This window comes from Bos mutus, chromosome 3 (genome assembly GCF_027580195.1).
Source record: "Bos mutus isolate GX-2022 chromosome 3, NWIPB_WYAK_1.1, whole genome shotgun sequence".
Taxonomy (NCBI): domain Eukaryota; kingdom Metazoa; phylum Chordata; class Mammalia; order Artiodactyla; family Bovidae; genus Bos; species Bos mutus.
The window spans coordinates 67410881-67429414 of NC_091619.1; the positions used below are offsets into that span (position 1 = coordinate 67410881).

General features: G+C 38.4%; 1 protein-coding gene across 1 annotated transcript in view; it reads left to right on the forward strand.

Annotated features, from left to right (window-relative positions):
* The window catches only part of SLC44A5 (solute carrier family 44 member 5), a 230561-nt gene that overhangs the window by 172827 nt on the left and 39200 nt on the right, over positions 1-18534 (forward strand). The window contains exons 6-9 of the mRNA XM_070362122.1: positions 263-347; positions 10804-10932; positions 11757-11817; positions 17984-18107. Coding sequence (XP_070218223.1) covers positions 263-347; positions 10804-10932; positions 11757-11817; positions 17984-18107 — 399 coding nt within the window. The remainder of the gene's footprint in view (positions 1-262; positions 348-10803; positions 10933-11756; positions 11818-17983; positions 18108-18534) is intronic.

Below are 18534 nucleotides of genomic sequence, written 5' to 3' on the forward strand. Positions count from 1 at the left end.
TGATCTTTTACTTTATAGATGTGGAGTTCTTTATTGAACCAATCCCCTGTTGATGGACAATTTGATTATTTTGACTTTTTACTATTACCAAAAGCTACTTTAAGTGTTAGGCCACTTGATGGGAATTTGGGGAATATGTTGCAACTTCCTAGAGGAAATGAAGCAGATTTTTAAAGGTCATGTTATATTAAAGTATACCCGATGATATGAAATGATATGAAATATTTCCACAGTCACTAAAAACTACTATGTTGTTTTTTAGGAACAAGTCCATTTTGTTTTACTTTAACCTGCTCACCTGTACCAGTCCCTCCGTGGTGGTAAACCTACAGTGCCCTACCACACAGGTAAGGCAAAAAATATGCCTCACTGGGTTTAGCAATTTTGAATATTCTTGGATGACAGAACTGAGAAACTCTATTTGAATTCTGGATGTGTGTGATTAATGATGAATTTATGGAAGGTGACAAGACAGAAGTATAATCTCATGTTTGTTCATATACAATAAAAACAGGGATTAATCATTTAGTATCACTAGGAACCTCAGTGATTATCTTGTCCAACCACCTATTTTTATAAATGAATAAACTGCAGTATAGAGAAGTAGAGATATTTTTCTCAAGATTAGCATTAGGAAGAATAAAGCCATCTATTGTAACTAATAAACTTCAGTTTTTCAGTGACTAAACACAATAGTTTCTTTTTGGCCATATAATAGTATAAGGCGGTGTTTGCAGTCAGTGGCGGCTCTCTTCCAGGCTCCTTCATCTGGTGACTCTGTCATCCCTTAAGGCCTCAGCAGCAGCAGCAGCATCTAGTTGCTAGGAGGAGGCAAAAAGCTGAATAAAGCACCCCTGTTCTAAGCCTTGGCTCAGTTGGGTCACACATTGTATTTCTACTCAAATAGCCTAAACTTATAAGTTTTAAATGTTCAACCTGAGATGCAAGCAGGAAGGAAAGAAGAAATAAAGCAATGTAATTGTGGACTGAGCAGCCTCTTATGTACCATGAAGAAATGAAACAAGAGGCACAGATATCAATGGGCAGTTCCTTTCGTTTTCTATAGTCTATCCATCTGTCCTCTAGAGGACCCTTCTTCCCAAGGGAGACAACTCAGAGTCCTGTGTGGTACTGAACTTCAACCCACAGTCTAGGATCTATGGATGATGGGTAGTCTCTCCATCAGGTCTTGACACTAAATGCACAATGGGGAACAGGGCTAGGGAAGTTAGAATACAAACTCCCATTCAGAAAGGGAGGAGGTGTAAGTGCACAGTGGCCTTTACTGCATAGCACAAGAACAGTCTTTTATTCTCTTTGGATTGTGTTCTCTGAAGGAAGTTCCTTATCTATAATCCTGTGATCCTTCGCTCAACAAACTGGAAGGTTATTTCCTGTCTGTCAACCTCAGGCCATACCACTGCTGAACACTGGAAATATGCCCTCTTAAAGGCCACGTGGCTTTGAAACTCTCTTCCTGTTGTACAAGTTTATCATGTCAAAGATTATTTTAACAGTCAAATGCCTTTTCAGGTTAGGTCATGAATTTAGCAGTACAACTACCTTAAAAACTCAGTAGGATTTTGACTTATTTGCTTCCTCCTGGTTCCTTGTGCAAGTAAACCACAGCCAAAGGTCTTCTCTAGAAAATCTGCTTGCTTTCCTCCTCATGTCCCTCAAAGACTTTTGATAGCTTATTTCCTGCTGAGATTTAAGCCATCTTGGGGTATTAACATCTTAGTTCTGTGACCACCTCTACCACAGAACCTTGTTTTTATCGCAGCCACTCACCCCCAAGGTCAAATCCTCGCTCTTGTCAGTACCAATAATTACCACCCTTAATTTCAAACATCATACTGTCTAATCATTTCAGTCCCTCTAATATTTCAACTCCAGTTATTCTTCTACCTCACTGGGACCTACAAACCACTGACCTGATACCCTTCAAAGTTTCCCTCAGTTCTATCATCTTTCCATCTCCTTCTTTATATTATTTAAACTCCATGGTCCCTCTTGAAAATCACTCCTTTATAGAGCCCTCATACGGTAAAGAGTCTGTCTACAATGCGAGAGATCCAGGTTCGATCGCTGGGTTGGGAAGATCCCCTGGAGAAGGAAATGGCAATCCACTCCAGTACTACTGCCTGGAAAATCCCTTGGACAGGGGAGCCTGGTAGGCTACAGTCCATGGGGTCGCAGAGTCGGACATGACTGAGCGACTTCACTTCTTCATACGTTATTGTGGCAATGTAAATTGGTGCAGCAGGTATGGAAACCAGTATGGAGGTTTCTTAAAAAACTAAAGACAGAACTACCATGTGATTCAGCAACTCCACTCCTGAGTATAAATCCAGAGAAAACTCTTAATTTGAAAAGATACATGCTCCTAGGTGTTCATAGCAGCATGATCTACAATAGCCAACACATGGAAGCAACCTAAATGTCCATTAACAGATGAATGGTTAAAGAAGATGTGGTACATATATACAATGGAATATGACTCAGCCATAAAAAGAATGAAATAATGCCATCTGCAGCAACTTGGAGGCCACTGCTTAAGTGAAATAAGTCAGAGAAAGACAAATACTGTATGATTATCACTTATATGAGGAATCTGAAAAATGATACCAATGAACTTATTTACAAATCAGAAACAAACTCACAGACATAGAAAACAAATTTATGGTTATCAAAGAGGAAGGGAGAAGAGAGATAAATTATGAGTTTTGTACTAACAGATAAATACTACTATATATAAAATAGATAAACAGGGTTCTATATAGACAGATTTCCTGTTTAGTACAGGGAACTATATTTAATATCTTTTAATAAAGTACAATGGAAAAATGTGTATGTATGTGTATATATATGTGTGTGTGTGTATATATATATATATATATATATAAAAACATCACTTTGCTGTACACCAGCCAAAGTAAAAACAATACCAAGTTGTGAATGTGACTGGTGATGGAAGTAAAGTCCGATGTTGTAAAGAGCAACATTTCATAGAAACCTGGAATGTTAGGTCCATGAATCAAGGCAAATTGGAAGGGGTCAAAAAGGAGATGTCAAGAGTAAACACCAACATTTTAGGAATCGGTGAACTAAAATGGACTGGAATGGGTGAATTTAACTCAGATGACCATTATATCTATTACTGTGGGCAAAAATCCCTTAAAGAAATGGAGTAGCCATCATAGTCAACAAAAGAGTCCAAAATGCAGTACTTGGAGGCAATCTCAAAAACCACAGAATGATCTCTGTTCATTTCCAAGGCAAGCCATTCAATATCACAGTAATCCAAGTCTGCCCTGACCAGTAATGCTGAAGAAGCTAAAGTTCAACGGTTCTATGAGGATCTACAAGACCTTCTAGAACTTACACACACACAAAAATGTCCTTTTCATTGTAGGGTACTGGAATGCAAAAGTAGGAAGTCAAGAAACACCTGGGGTAACAGGCAAATTTGGCCTTGGAGTACAGAATGAAGCAGGGCAAAGGCTAATAGAGCTTTGCCAAGAGAATACACTGGTCATAGCAAACACCCTCTTCCAACAACACAAGAGAAGACTCTACACATGGACATCACCAGATGGTCAATACCAAAATCAGATTGATTATATTCTTTGCTGCCAAATTTGGGGAAGCTCCATACAGTCAGCAAAAACAAGACCGGGAGCTGACTGTGGCTCAGATCATGAACTCCTTATTGCCAAATTCAGACTTAAACTGAAGAAAGTAGAGGAAACCACTAGACCATTCAGGTATGACCTAAATCAAATCCCTTATGATTATACAGTGGAAGTGAGAAATAGATTCAAGGCATCAGATCTGATAGACAGAGTGCCTGAAGAACTATGGACGAAGGTTCATGACATTGTACAGGAGGCAGTGATCAAGACCATCCCCATGAAAAAGAAATGCAGAAAGGCAAAATGGTTGTCTGAGGAGGCCTTGCAAACAGCTATGAAAAGAGAAGCGAAAGGCAAAGGAGAAAAAAGGAAAGATATACCCATTTGAATGCAGAATTCCAAAGAATAGCAAGGAGAGATAAGAAAGCCTTCCTCAGTGATCAGTGCAAAGAAATAGAGGAAAGCAATAGAATGGGAAAGACTAGCTATCTCTTCAAGAAAATTAGAGATACCAAGGGAACATTTCATGCTAAGATGGGCTCAATAAAGGACATAAATGGTATGGAACTAACAGAAGCATAAGATATTAAGAAGAGGTGGCAAGAATACATGGAAGAACTGTACAAAAAAGATCTTCACGACCCAGATAATCATGATGATGTGATCACTCACGTAGAGCCAGACATCCTGGAATGTGAAGTCACGTGGGCCTTAGGAAGCATCACTATAAACAAAGTTAGTGGAGGTAACAGAATTCCAGTTGAGCTATTTCAAATCCTAAAAGATGATGCTGTAAAAGTGCTGCACTCAGTTTGCCAGCAAATTTGGAAAACTCAGCAGTGGCCACAAGACTTGAAAAGGTCAGTTTTCATTTTAATCCCAAAGAAAGGCAATGCCAAAGAATGCTCAAACTATCACACAATTGTACTCATCTCACATGCTAGCAAAGTAATGCTTAAAATTCTCCAGGCCAAGCTTCAACAGTACTTGAACCATGAACTTCCAGATGTTCAAGCTAGATTTAGAAAAGGCAGAGGAACCAGAGATCAACAGGTTTGAATACCAGACCACCTGACCTGCCTCCTCAGAAATCTGTATGCAAGTCAAGAAGCAATAGTTAGAACCAGACATGGAACAGCAGACTGGTTCCAAATTGGGGAAGGAGTATGTCAAGGCTGTACATTGTCACCCTGCTTATATAACTTATATGCAGAGTACATCATGAGAAACGCTGGATTGGATGAAGCACAAGCTGGACTGGATGAAGCACAAGGTTGATTTCTGGGAGAAATATCAATAACCTTAGATATGCAGATGATATCACCCTTATGGCAGAAAGCGAAGAATTAAAGAGACTCTTGATGAAAGTGAAAGAGGAGAGTGAAAAAGTTGGCTTAAAACAACATTCAAAAACCTAAGATCATGGCATCTGGTCCCATCACTTCATGGCAAATAGATGGGGAAACAGTGGAAACAGTGACATTCTTTATGTTTTTGGACTCCAAAATCAGTGCAGATGGTGACTGCAGACATGAAATTAAAAGATCTTGCTCCTTTGAAGAAAAGTTATGATCAACCTTGTCTAGCATATTAAAAATCAGAGACATTATTTTGCCAACCAGGGTCCATTTAGTCAAAGCTATGATTTTCCAATAGTCATGTATGGATGTGAGAGTTGGACTATATAGAAAGGTGAGTGCCGAAGAATTGATGCTTTTGAACTGGGGTGTTGGAGAAGACTCTTTGAGAGTCCCTTGGACTGCAAGGAGATCCAACCAGTCAATCATAAATGAAATCAATCATGAATATTCATTGGAAAGACTGATGCTGAAGCTGAAACTCCAGTAGTTTGGCCACCTGATGCGAAGAACTGACTCATTTGAAAAGACCCTAATGCTGGGAAAGATTGAAGGTGGGAGGAGAAGGGGATGACAGAGCATGAGATGGTTGGATGGCATCACTGACTCAGTGGACATGAGTTTGAGTGGACTCCGGGAGTTGGTGATGGACAGGGAGGCCTGGTATGCTGCGGTTTATGGGGTCACAAAGAGTCAGACACGACTTAGCAACTGAACTGAACTGTACACCAGAAAGTAACACAACATTGTAAAACAACTATACTTCAATAAAATTTTGAAAAGAATTTTTGAATCACACCTTTATATAAACCCTCAATTCTTTTCCCCCCCTCTCATTTACTTTCCTGGCAAAAACTCATTCATGACTAAATGCAGCTTTCTGCCTACTCCATGCCTCAACCTAGGCAATAGTGTGTTCTTGCAGAAAACACACACAACAGTCCATTAAATTGAGGGCTGCTAACCTCCAGGGTCCCCTCCATGCTGTCCCTCAATCACACAAGAGACCCTTTGTCCATTCACTAGCTACTCTGCTAGAAAACAATTTCACACCTTTTCCTCTCATCACAAACCTCCAAGCCCTCCTTCCCAGTCTCTATCAGCCTTTGACTTGGCTTTCTATTTCCCTGTGAAAATATCAACATTCAGTAGACAACTTTTACAGATTCCCACACTGACCTTCCTGCCATTATCTGTGTTCATGTATTTACTCTGCCTTCCCTGCTCTTCTCTGGAGGAACAGCCTGTGTGCCCAAGGCCAGCCCATCTGCTTGTGCATTAGATCTTATCCTCACTCACAAACTCCAGCATACAGCTCCAGAAATCTTCCGTTATTTTTTTATTACCATTTTCCTTCTCTACTAAATCATCCCCATCAGAAGAAAAACAGGCTGTTATTTCTTCCATATTAAAAAGTTTTCTCCTTGATCCCATATCCCCTTACAGTTACTGCTTCATGTCTTTGTGGTTCTTTTTTTTTTGCAAAATTCCTCAGAAGAATAATTTATATCCAATGTGTCTGAATCTTCTCTTCTTACTTGCATTCAGGCTTTTATTCTTACTCCATTTTCTCCAAATGATACCATTGATCTCCATATATTTAAGCCAATGGTCAATTCTCTATCCATATTTACTTGATCCAACAGTATTGTTTAATCAATCCCTCTTCCTTAAAGTACTTTCTTCACTTGGCTCCTAGGACATAGCATTCTCTTTCCTCTTAATTCTCTGGATCCTCCCTCTCAGTATTCTTTGATGGTTTCTCCTCATCTTCCCAGCACCTTGTAAACACTGGGGTTTCCTCCTCCACCAGGCTTAGCCCTCTTCAAAATATATATGTACCCTTTTGGTGATCACACCTAGTCTTTTGGTTTTACTACCATCTATATACCGCCCTTCCTAGTTTATATATGTATATTCCCAGGACTCCAGTTCTTTTTATCCAACCACCTATGTCATGTCTCTACATGGATATTTAGTTGGCATCTCAAATTTAACATGTCCAAACTCAATCCCTGAAAGCCTCTGACTTTATCCCTAAAATTGTTCCCCACCCCCCACGCCCGCCAACAGTCTTTTCTTTTTCAGTTAAGGCCAACTCTAAAACCATGGAATCACCCTTGATCCCTCTTATCTCTTGTACTCATATTTGAGCTGTGAGCTAATTCCTCTGGTCTCCATTCAAAATATACCCAGGACCAAATTACTTTTAACCATCTCCTCCTCTTTTCAAGGAGCCAGTATATTGTTTCAGTGACCCCTGACTGGTCTCTCTGCCTCTATTCTTGCCCCTGCCTCCAGTCCCTTAGTCTCTTCTCCACCCAGCAGCCAGTGTGATCCTGTTAAATGTCAGTCACATTATATCCCTCCTTTGCTCAGGCCCCTTTCCCTCAATAGCTTCCCAAGTTACCCATATTAAAAGCCAAAGTCCTAACAATGTCCTCCAAGGTCCTTCACTGCATGCCTGACTCTGACCACATTTGCTCTGTTTCTCCCTCTGCTCACTGCACTCAGGTCATAGTGACCATCCATTGTCTTCAAAGGATCCAAGAAAGCACCTAGACTTTGCTGTTCTCCCTGCCTAGCCTCCTCTTTCTCCAGAGGACTACAGTTTGATCACTAGTCTTCAAGTCTTCCTCAAATATTACCTTTTCAGTGACACCTCCCTTTGACTACCTGTTTAAAGTTATAATCCCATCCTGGTTCCTTTCATCATCTGGCCTTTCTAGCCTTATTTTTCTCTATAACAGCTACTATCATTTTGGGTGCTTAGTCGCTCAGTCATCTCCGAGTCTTTGCTCCCCCATGGACTGTAGCCTGCCAGGCTCCTCTGTTGATGGGATTCTCCAGGCAAGAATACTTAGAGCAAACAATTTTACTTATTTGTTATTACCCATCTCTTCCTACTAGAATGTACTGCTTGAGGGTAGGGATTTTTATCTCTTTTGTTCACTGCTGTGTCCCCAGTGCCTAGAACAGGCTCAGAGTAGGTGACTGATAAATATTTGTTGAATTAAAGAGTAAATGAATGAATGAGAGAATTAATATTTTACTATTCCCAGTCTAGAAAATCTTCCACTATACTATACAAATCCATCATTCTCATGATGAAACAAAAAATCCTTCCACACTATGCTTTTTGTTAAACATTTCAGTTACTAGATCCTTTCTTCATTGGAACTGTACTGTTTTAATCTTCAGTGTAACTTTCTCTTCCGCTCACCAAATCCTAATTTATATTAGAGTATTAATTGCATATGAACAGAATATGTAAAAATAATGATGAAGAACTATATTCAAGGTGCCCCTTTGTGGTTATACAAAGAATCAGAACTGAGTCAGAATATATATCAGCTGCCAATAATACAGAATTGCTCTCAGTCTGCCAGGTAATAATGCATCTACTGATTTTATGCATTATGTTTTCTGTTAACTGCAGCATGGTCCAGACATGTGTCATAAGCATTTAAGGACAAACCTTGATCAATTAGGCTATCCAACCTCAATGTGACCTTCATTTTTGGCTAATTATATGTTGATTGCTACTAATCAGCATTGTATTTATAGTGAACAAACACGTCTGATAGAGAGAGAGTAAAGAGCGGTTGCTATATTGTTTTTTAACAGCTCCTTTATGTTTGGAATGAAATTTGGTGTCTCTTTAATAAAACATTTTTTAACATTTAAATTACTTTCTTTTATATGTTGCATGTTTGCTCAGTTGCTCGGCTGTGTCTGACTCTTTGAGAACCCCATGGACTGTAGCCTGCGGGTTCCTCTGTCCATGGGATTTTTCAGGCAAGAATACTGGAGTCGGTTGCCACTTCCTCCTCCAGGGATTGATCGACCCAAGGATTGAACTGACATCTCCTGCATTGGCAGGCAAATTCTTTACCACTGAGCTACTTTGGAAGTCCACGTGTTGCATACACCGTACTTTTATGTGTCTAGTATACATTGTATGTGTGTGTGTTTATAAATTCAGAAATCATCATGGCCTCAGCTCAGTAGTTCCTACCATCATTTAAAGCCAGTGAAGGCATTAATACATTCAGTTTTTACTTTATAAATCCATTTAAGTGTATCAAACAATGGGCTAGTTCAGTTATCTTCCAGAGTCTTATAAGTAAATTGCCAAAGTGTAAATGTCTGTGAGTTAGCTCCAAACATGTTAATGGTTTTTTTAAGTTTAACTCCAATCAGAGTAAACTTTGAACATTTGTATTGACAATGACCTCAGTCTTCTTCCCCAAAATGTGAGCATGTTGGATGCTGTGAATGTCCATCAACAGTTCTTCAGTTTTCATAGAAAGATACCTGTGAGACTTTCATTATTTCCTCTAGATGTGCATGAATGTGTGTATGTACTTGTGTGTGTGCACGTGTGTAGGAGAGACTAAGAAATTACATCTGGAGGTGTGAACATGGAGATGGGTTGTTTACCTTTTAGAAACTTCTAAAAGAAGTTAGAATGCTGCTGCTGCAAAACAATATTAACTATGACACTTGAGGTACCCATTTAGGTATCCACCTACTACCTTAGCTGTGGGGTCGATACCAAATGTCCTCATGTAGCAGAAACATGACCAAAAGATAGGAAAGAGATATCAGCTTAGCAGCTGTGTTTTTACCTAATTGCCAGTGGGGGCTGAGCTACAATCTGGCCAATGAGAATAGTTACCACAATATGGTAGGGAGATGGAGCAAGTCATAGCTGAGAGGGCTTCCATAAGGAGGAACTGGAGGTAGAGGAGAGAATGTTCAAGAATTGACTGCAACTCTCATGACATCATGTGATCGTTGGTTTTTTATTACATACAAAAGCAAAACAAACAGAGTGCCTCCTCCCTGATTGTGTTTTCTCTCTGTGGAGTTACTAATTGGATTGCAGTCACTCCACAGTAGCTCTGTGGACTAGCACAGTGATCTGATTTGGTATTAATAGGCCCCTAAAGTTCATTAAAGATAATTCCATCAGTGACGTCTCTGCCCACGTTTTACTGGTGTTGCTAAAAGACAATAATAATGATTGATTACCACAAATATCCCTAATTTTGTTAGTTTCTTATGGTAATAAACCCCCCAATTATGTTCTGAAAATTCACTGGTTTTGATAGTTCTTAGTGGCATAAGTTATCAATGTTTGGAGCATTTTTAATTACCATTCTATTCATACATAGGAAAGAAAGCAAGATTCTAACCCTGAAAATGTATAAACTACTCAGGCAAAATTAATCTTGGATTAAACTCTTATCTACTAATTCAGAAAATCATTAAAAATTTCATTAAAAGTTCATCTCTGTCCTGTGGATGATGTCACATCTACAAGTGATAAAATTGCACACACACACACACACACACATGAACACCTGTAAAACTGGTAAAAACTGAATAAGGTTAGTGGATTCTAACAATACCAGCTTCCTGGTTGTGATATTGTGCTATGGTTATGCGAATTATTACCATTGGCCAAAACTGGGTGAAAGGTACATGGAATTTATTATTTTTAAAGCTGTGTAAAGATCTACAACTATATCAAATCAGAAGTTAAAAATATTTTGTCGTTGTATTGTATCTTATTGTTTTAATAGCATATTAGCATCCAAGGGCAAGGAGTAGAGGTTGATAGCCGGTACATGAAATTTAATTTTTTACAATATGTTTAGAAAATTGATTTAAGTTTCTTAGATGGAAATTGGTGCTTTGCTTTTTTATTGTGATGGGTAATTTAGAAGTTTAACCTTGTAGATAATTCCTTGGTTTGTTCAATTCAATTCAATTCAATTCCTACCACTGTATTTATTTCACAGATCTGTGTCTCCAAGTGCCCAGAAAGATTTTTAACTTACATGGAAATACAATTTAAGTACAAAAACGACAGTGAATACTGGACATACTACAGCCAGTTCTGCCGGACTACTTTTCTTAAGCCTGCGGAGGTATATGTGTTTAAGCTTAAAACTAGAGAAGAATTTATCTTGTTTCAATCTCAAGTGTAATGTATTTATAACTGGACAGGCTCCAAAATTTTCTAGGAAATTATTACTAATGTTACCATTTCATTAAAACACAAATGCACGTATATATACAAACACAACACAATTTAGAGCATATCATTTTGTAGACTTGGGGTGTTATACAGGACTATTAAGTCTGGTAAGTTAGTATGAACTATTTCCTGACACCAACAGATTCTCCACTTGGATGGATTTTTTTGCTGTCAAGAGCTAGGAGCTAAATGTCATTTGCGGTCACCATTTCATTAATGTGGTGATAAAGCTCCATGGCTACAGAGTAACAAGAACTTTATTTCCAAACCTGATTTGATAATTACTCATTTGAAAAAAAATCCCCAAACACTACCTAGACTTAAGATTTATAAGGGACTTCTAAAACCTTATTATGTTAATTAGCTGTGATGGCTTCTAAATTAAAGGAGATATCATTTTTCCAGGAAAAAATAAAAGCATTAGACTGAGGATATAACTAAGACAAAGATACACACCTTCAAAGATGTAGCTTGGTTTCAGCATGTCTGACTTTATTATTGTTGATTCAATTGAATTACAGTTAGGATATTTAAGAGTGTTTGTCAAGCAAGTATGTGTGTATGATAATCTTACAATTACTCTCACTAGGGGAGTAATTTGGAATAAGGAAATTATTAGGGAATTGCATTTTTAAAGGACACAATTTATATATTGACTAAGATGTGTCATCACATAGTCTTCGAAATGTTAACACATTCTTCCTTCAATTTTAGACTCTCTCACAAGTTTTACTGGATAATGATTGTCCATCAGCGATTTATCCAAGCAAACCTTGTAAGTGGTTATTATTTTACCTCAGAAACACAGGATCTACCAAGAAGCTATTTAATTCAGTTCACTGATTTTACAATTGACAAAAATGAGGCTGAGAATGGTCCTATAACTGGCCCATACTCCCTGAGTTAATTGAGAAGAAAGCCAAAGCTACAAAGCCCATTCTTCTGACTCCAGCCTAGGGTGTTCCTCAGGAGTGAGGTTTTAGGTTTGGTGGCATAAATGCACACAGAAAAGTTTAAAAATTGAATATTAAAAGTTCAGTCAGTTTGATTCTTTGCTACTCTAAGAAAACACATGAGCCACACGCAGACATACCCAAATACACCTACCCCTGAATTCGGCCAAAAAATTTGTTGAAAAATTGCTTGGGGAGTAAGTAGGAATGGGGTATATATTTATACCCCATTTATATGAATTTATATATTCATTTAAAACATGAAATATTTATATGTCTCCTGAATGAATTGACATTGTATTTCTTTAAAATTTATAAACGTAAACCCTGTTTAGGAGAAAATGAGATAATCACTCATTTTCCTTTCTTAAGGATATAATTCTAACTACAGATAAAAAACTTTATATAAAGATGTCCATCACAATGTTATCCAAAACAACCAAAAAAAGAAAAGGAAATATTCTAATATCCAAGAGCAATAATATACTGAAATAAATTATGATGCATTTATTAAATGAAATATTTTAGAATTTTTACACATAAGTATTGTTTATGTTACAATTTTAAATAAAATGAAAAATACTATATACATTGTAATGACAAGCCTCTAAAAATGAAAATGAATAAACAAAAGTATATTCAAAGAAAAAGATTGAAGAGAAATATGCCAAAATATTAAGTAATTAGCTGAAATCAAGATTGATGGGAGAAATATCAATAACCTCAGATATGCAGATGACACCACACTTAGGGCAAAAAATGAAGAAGAACTAAATAGCCTCCTGATGAAAGCGAAAGAGGAGAGTGAAAAAGTTGGCTTAAAACTCAGCATTCAGAAAACTAAGATCATGGCATCTGGTCCCATCACTTCATAGTGAATAGATGGGGAAACAGTGAAAACAGTGACAGACTTTATTTTTTGAGGCTCCAAAATCACTGCAGATGGTGACTGCAGCCACGGAATTAAAAGATGCTTGCTCCTTGGAAGAAAAGTTATGACCAACTTGATAGCATATTAAAAAGCAGAGACATTACTTTGCCAACAAAGGTCCATCTAGTCAAAGCTATGGTTTTTCCAGTAGTCATGTATGGATGTGAGAGTTGGACTATGGAGAAAACTGAACGCTGAAAAATTGATGCTTTTGAACTGTGGTATTAGAGAAGACTCTTTGAGAGTCTCTTGGACTGCAAGGAGATCCAACCAGTCAGTCTTAAAGGAAATCAGTATTCCTGGATATTCATTGAAAGGACTGATACTGAAGCTGAAACTGCAATACTTTGGCTACCTGATGTGAAGAACTGACTCATTTGAAAAGACCCTGATGCTGGGAAAGATAGAAGGCAGGAGAAAAAGGGGATAATAGAGGATGAGATGGCTGGATGGCATCACTGACTCAATGGACATGAGTTTGAGTAAGCTCTGGGAGTTGGTGATGGACAGGAAGGCCTGGTGTGCTGCAGTCCATGGGGTCACAAAGAGTCAGACACGAGTGAGCAACTGAACTAAACTGATTTTGGAGATAGCAAAACTATGGCCATTTTCTGTCTTCTTTCTTCTTTTTTCTTATCTGTTTTTCCACAATGAGTACATATTTCTTTTAAAATGGAAGAAAGATAATAGACATTAGTTTGAGTAGAAAGTCAGGTACCATTGAGTTAGCAACTATCAAACACAATGTCTTACATGCTCCCTTCGTTCTTCTCTGGCTCATTAAAGACCCTCCATCAAAGTTGTGGGTCTGGCAAGCAACTGCATTTAACCAGGATTCCTTGAGCAATAGTGTCTGTAGTTAAGGACAGTGTTACAGATTTTTATGCAAAAGGGTAAAAATGAATCATTAGTCACTGAAGATACATTAGGTATATAAGATATTTCCTGCCTTTACAATTATAGTTTGTTTAGATAACACAATATAAAATGTACTTTGTGGATGTTGTTGTTTAGTTGCTAAGTCATGTCTGACTCTTTTGCAACTCCATGGACTATAGCCCCGGAGAAGGTAATGGCACCCTACTCCAGTATTCTTGCCTGGAAAATCCCATGGACGGAGGAGCCTGGTGGGCTGCAGTCCATGGGTTCGCTAAGAGTTGGACACGACTGAGTGAGTTCACTTTCACTTTTCACTTTCATGCATTGGAGAAGGAAATGGCAACCCACTCCAGTGTTCTTTCCTGGAGAATCCCAGGGACGGCAGAGCCTGGTGGGCTGACGTCTATGGGGGCGCACAGAGTCAGACACAACTGAAGTGACTTAGCAGCAGCAGCAGCAGGACTGTAGCCCACCAGGTTCCTTTGTCCATGGAATTCTCCAGGCCAGAATACTGGAGTAGGCAGCCTTTTCCTTTTCCAGGGGATCTTCCCAACCCAGAGATCAAACTCTGGTCTCCCGCATTGCAGGTGGATTCTTTACCAACTGTGCCATCAGGGAGTCCAAGAATACTGGAATGGGTTGCCATTTCCTTCTCCAGGGGATCTTCCTGATCCTGGGATCGAACCCACATCTCCTGCATTGCCAGGCAGATTCTTTACCAGTGAGCCACCAGGGAAGCCCACATTGGGGACACAAAAATGAATAAGGCACAGTCCTTCAAAGTCTAGTGAAGGAAACACTGAAGTCAATTTGTATCCCCCCAATAGGGAATTAAATATAGTACTTGAAACAATGTTATGCAGCTAACAAAATTCACTCATTAAAGATTTTATAAATGGAAATAAGTAATAATAAAAGAAAGAAACAAGAGACAATATCTCATGTACTATATAGTTAATAACTCTCAACAACAACAACAAAAAATGTATACAGAAGAAAGACTGGAAGGAAATGCACCAAAATGTTAATATAGTTCACTGTAGCTTGTAAAACTATGTAAAGTTTTGTATCTTGTTTCAAGAATTTTTTTCTACTTTCCAAAAATATAATGACCATATTTAGTAATGAAAGGTAACAGACTAGATGAGTTACTGTCCAGAAATACTACACAGAACAAGTTTGGGAAGTTCTGTAGGTGGGATCATATGGAAGCAGCAAAAAGAAAAGGAGTACACGAAAAGGCCGAAGAGAGGGTAGGAGAGAACCTGGGCCTGTGAACCAAGGGAAGACAGGGGAGGGGTTATAAAGGGCAGGGGTTGTCTCCTGTGTCAAAGACTCATTCAACAGAAAAATTAACTCATTCAACAGCAAAGATTTACTGAGTTCCATTCTGTACCAAGCCCTGTGCTAGGTAATGGGTTCCAGCTGGATGAAGAGTAAAAAGTATTTGGAAGCTTTGGCAATTAGGGGGTCACTGGAATCACTGGGAGGACAATTTCCATGGCGAGGTGGAGGCAGAAATATGGTTGGATTGAGAGGGAATAGAAGCATCTCGTGGAGACTATATCAAATTTGCCAGGGAGGAGCAGGACAGAGAAAGGATACTAAGCAGTCATCCCTATTACAGATGCTACAGAGGATGAAGGTGAGTAGACAAACTGATTTTAAAGCCAGATAAGTCAGGAAAAGCTTTATGAAGACATAGTTCTTTCTCTGTATCAACTGCTTTCATATTTTCAGGTTTAAACTCCATATCAACTCCTGCAAGTCTGTATTACTCCTTGTTAAAAAAAAAAAATAAACCATTCCTGATTCTTCCTCTTTCTTCCTGTAAAATTGATATTTTAAAACATTTTTAGTAATCAGATCATATCAGATCAGTCGCTCAGTCGTGTCTGACTCTTTGCGAGCCTATGAATCGCAGCACGCCAGGCCTCCCTGTCCATCACCAACTCCCGGAGTTCACTCAGACTCACGTCCATCGAGTCAGTGATGCCATCCAGCCATCTCATCCTCTGTCATCCCCTTCTCCTCCTGCCCCCAATCCCTCCCAGCATCAGAGTCTTTTCCAATGAGTCAACTCTTCGCATGAGGTGGCCAAAGTACTGGAGTTTCAGCTTTAGCATCATTCCTTCCAAAGAAATCCCAGGGCTGATCTCCTTCAAAATGGACTGGTTGGATCTACTTGCAGTCCAAGGGACTCTCAAGAGTCTTCTCCAACACCACAGTTCAAAAGCATCAACTCTTCGGCACTCAGCCTTCTTCACAGTCCAACTCTCACATCCATACATACCACTGGAAAAACCATAGCCTTGACTAGCCGGACCTTTGTTGGCAAAGTAATGTCTCTGCTTTTGAATATGCTATCTAGGTTGGTCATAACTTTCCTTCCAAGGAGTAAGCGTCTTTTAATTTCATGGCTGCAGTCACCATCTGTGGTGATTTTGGAGCCCAGAAAATAAAGTCTGACACTGTTTCCACTGTTTCCCCATCTATTTCCCATGAAGTGATGGGACTGGATGCCATGATCTTCGTTTTCTGAATGTTGAGCTTTAAGCCAACTTTTTCACTCTCCACTTTCACTTTCATTAAGAGGTCTTTTAGTTCCTCTTCACTTTCTGCCATAAGAGTGGTGTCATCTGCATATCTGAGTTATTGATATTTCTCCCGGCAATCTTGATTCCAGCTTGTGTTTCTTCCAGTCCAGCATTTTTCATGATGTACTCTGCGTATAAGTTAAATAAACAGGGTGACAATATACAGCCTTGACATACTCCTTTTCCTATTTGGAACCAGTCTGTTGTTCCATGTCCAGTTCTAACTGTTGCTTCCTGACCTGCATACAAATTTCTCAAGAGGCAGGGCAGGTGGTCTGATATTCCCATCTCTTTCAGAATTTTTCACAGTTTATTGTGATCCACACAGTCAAAGGCTTTGGCATAGTCAATAGAGCAGAAATAGATGTTTTTATGGAACTCTCTTGCTTTTTCCACGATCCAGCGGATGTTGGCAATTTGATCTCTGGTTCCTCTGCCTTTTCTAAAACCAGCTTGAACATCAGGAAGTTCATGGTTCACATATTGCTGAAGCCTGGCTTGGAGAATTTTGAGTATTACTTTACTAGCGTGTGAGATGAGTGCAATTGTGTGGTAGTTTGAGCATTCTTTGGCATTGCTTTTCTTTGGGATTGGAATGAAACTGACCTTTTCCAGTCCTCTGGCCACTGCTGAGTTTTCCAAATTTGCTGGCATATTGAGTGCAGCACTTTCACAGCATCATCTTTCAGGATTTGGAATAGCTCAACTGGAATTCCATCACCTCCACTAGCTTTGTTTGTAGTGATGCTTTCTAAGGCCCACTTGACTTCACATTCCAGGATGTCTGGCTCTAGGTCAGTGATCACACCATAATGATTATCTGGATCGTGAAGATCTTTTTTGTACAGTTCTTCTGTGTATTCTTGCCATCTCTTCTTAATATCTTCTGCTTAGAGATTTGTAAAGAAGCAAAGATTCTGTTGAATTAAAAAGTACATAAAAGATTGAATGACAAACTCTCAGAAATCATGCTAGTTGACAAAGTATGGGCCATTTTTGATGGCTTTATATTTCCATTTCCAACCCCTCTAAAAACTGATAAATGAAAAAGCTGGAAGAGAGACGAATTATTAACATTTTATAAATAAAAATTCAGTTATCTTAGTAGCCTAAAGTTTGAGCTGATGCTTATTTCTTAAAGAATTATTCACTAAACTCTGGTTTTCAAGGTTTCACTCAAGGAATATCTAAGAATTTTTTAAAAAAATAACAAAACTAAATTCATCTAATAATTCAAGTAAATATAGCCTGTTTATTAAGATGTGTTTAGTATGAGAGCAAGGTTGACAGTATTATAAAACCTGTGCTATGTGCCCTGCTTATGGCTACTTAATGAATATATCATGTATGAAATACTCAAGTTTAAATGTAGCTTCAGATCATGATTGTATTTACTTCCCATGTCTGTCTGAGAATCATCAAAAAGTCTGATTATCAAGTAATGGGCGGTTATCTATAATGAGCAAGTTATATAGTGTCTAGCAAGTAAGCATTTTGATTATAAAAAACAGAAAGCTGAAGAAAGAGAGGACATCGTAAAGAAAGAAAAGTGATTATCATAATTTTAATTTATTTTTACAGTTCTCCAGAGATGTTTCCCAGACTTCTCTACTAAAAATGGCACTTTAACAGTAGGAAATAAGACAGTGTTTGATGATGGAAGTGGAAAGACAAGAAATGCTGCAGAACTCAGAAGAGCTGCAAAGTATGTAGATCACATCCCCATTTTCAATTTTATGCACCCCATTATTATCCCTGAACTAAAGCTTTGTTAGGTTAAGAGTTATAGAGGAAGAATTATGTTTATTCTGAAATATTCATGTCACTGTGGATTGGAGAAATTTGTATGCGTTCATTAAGAAAACCAAAGGAAAAAGAAGAATGAATTTGAAAGAACAATTATGTTTTTCAAAATGGTTAAGTCTTTCACCATCAACTGGTACATAAATGAGACATCAGGAAACATTGAAACACCTTAATATAATTTACTTTTGGATGAGCATAATTTTAAAAACCCATTATTTTTTTAAAGCATCATTTAAAAAAAAAATGACTGAAATAATAAAACCGCCAGCTGTTTAAATGGAAGGGAGCCTTAAGAAAAATGAAACAACCACGATGCTGCTGTGTTA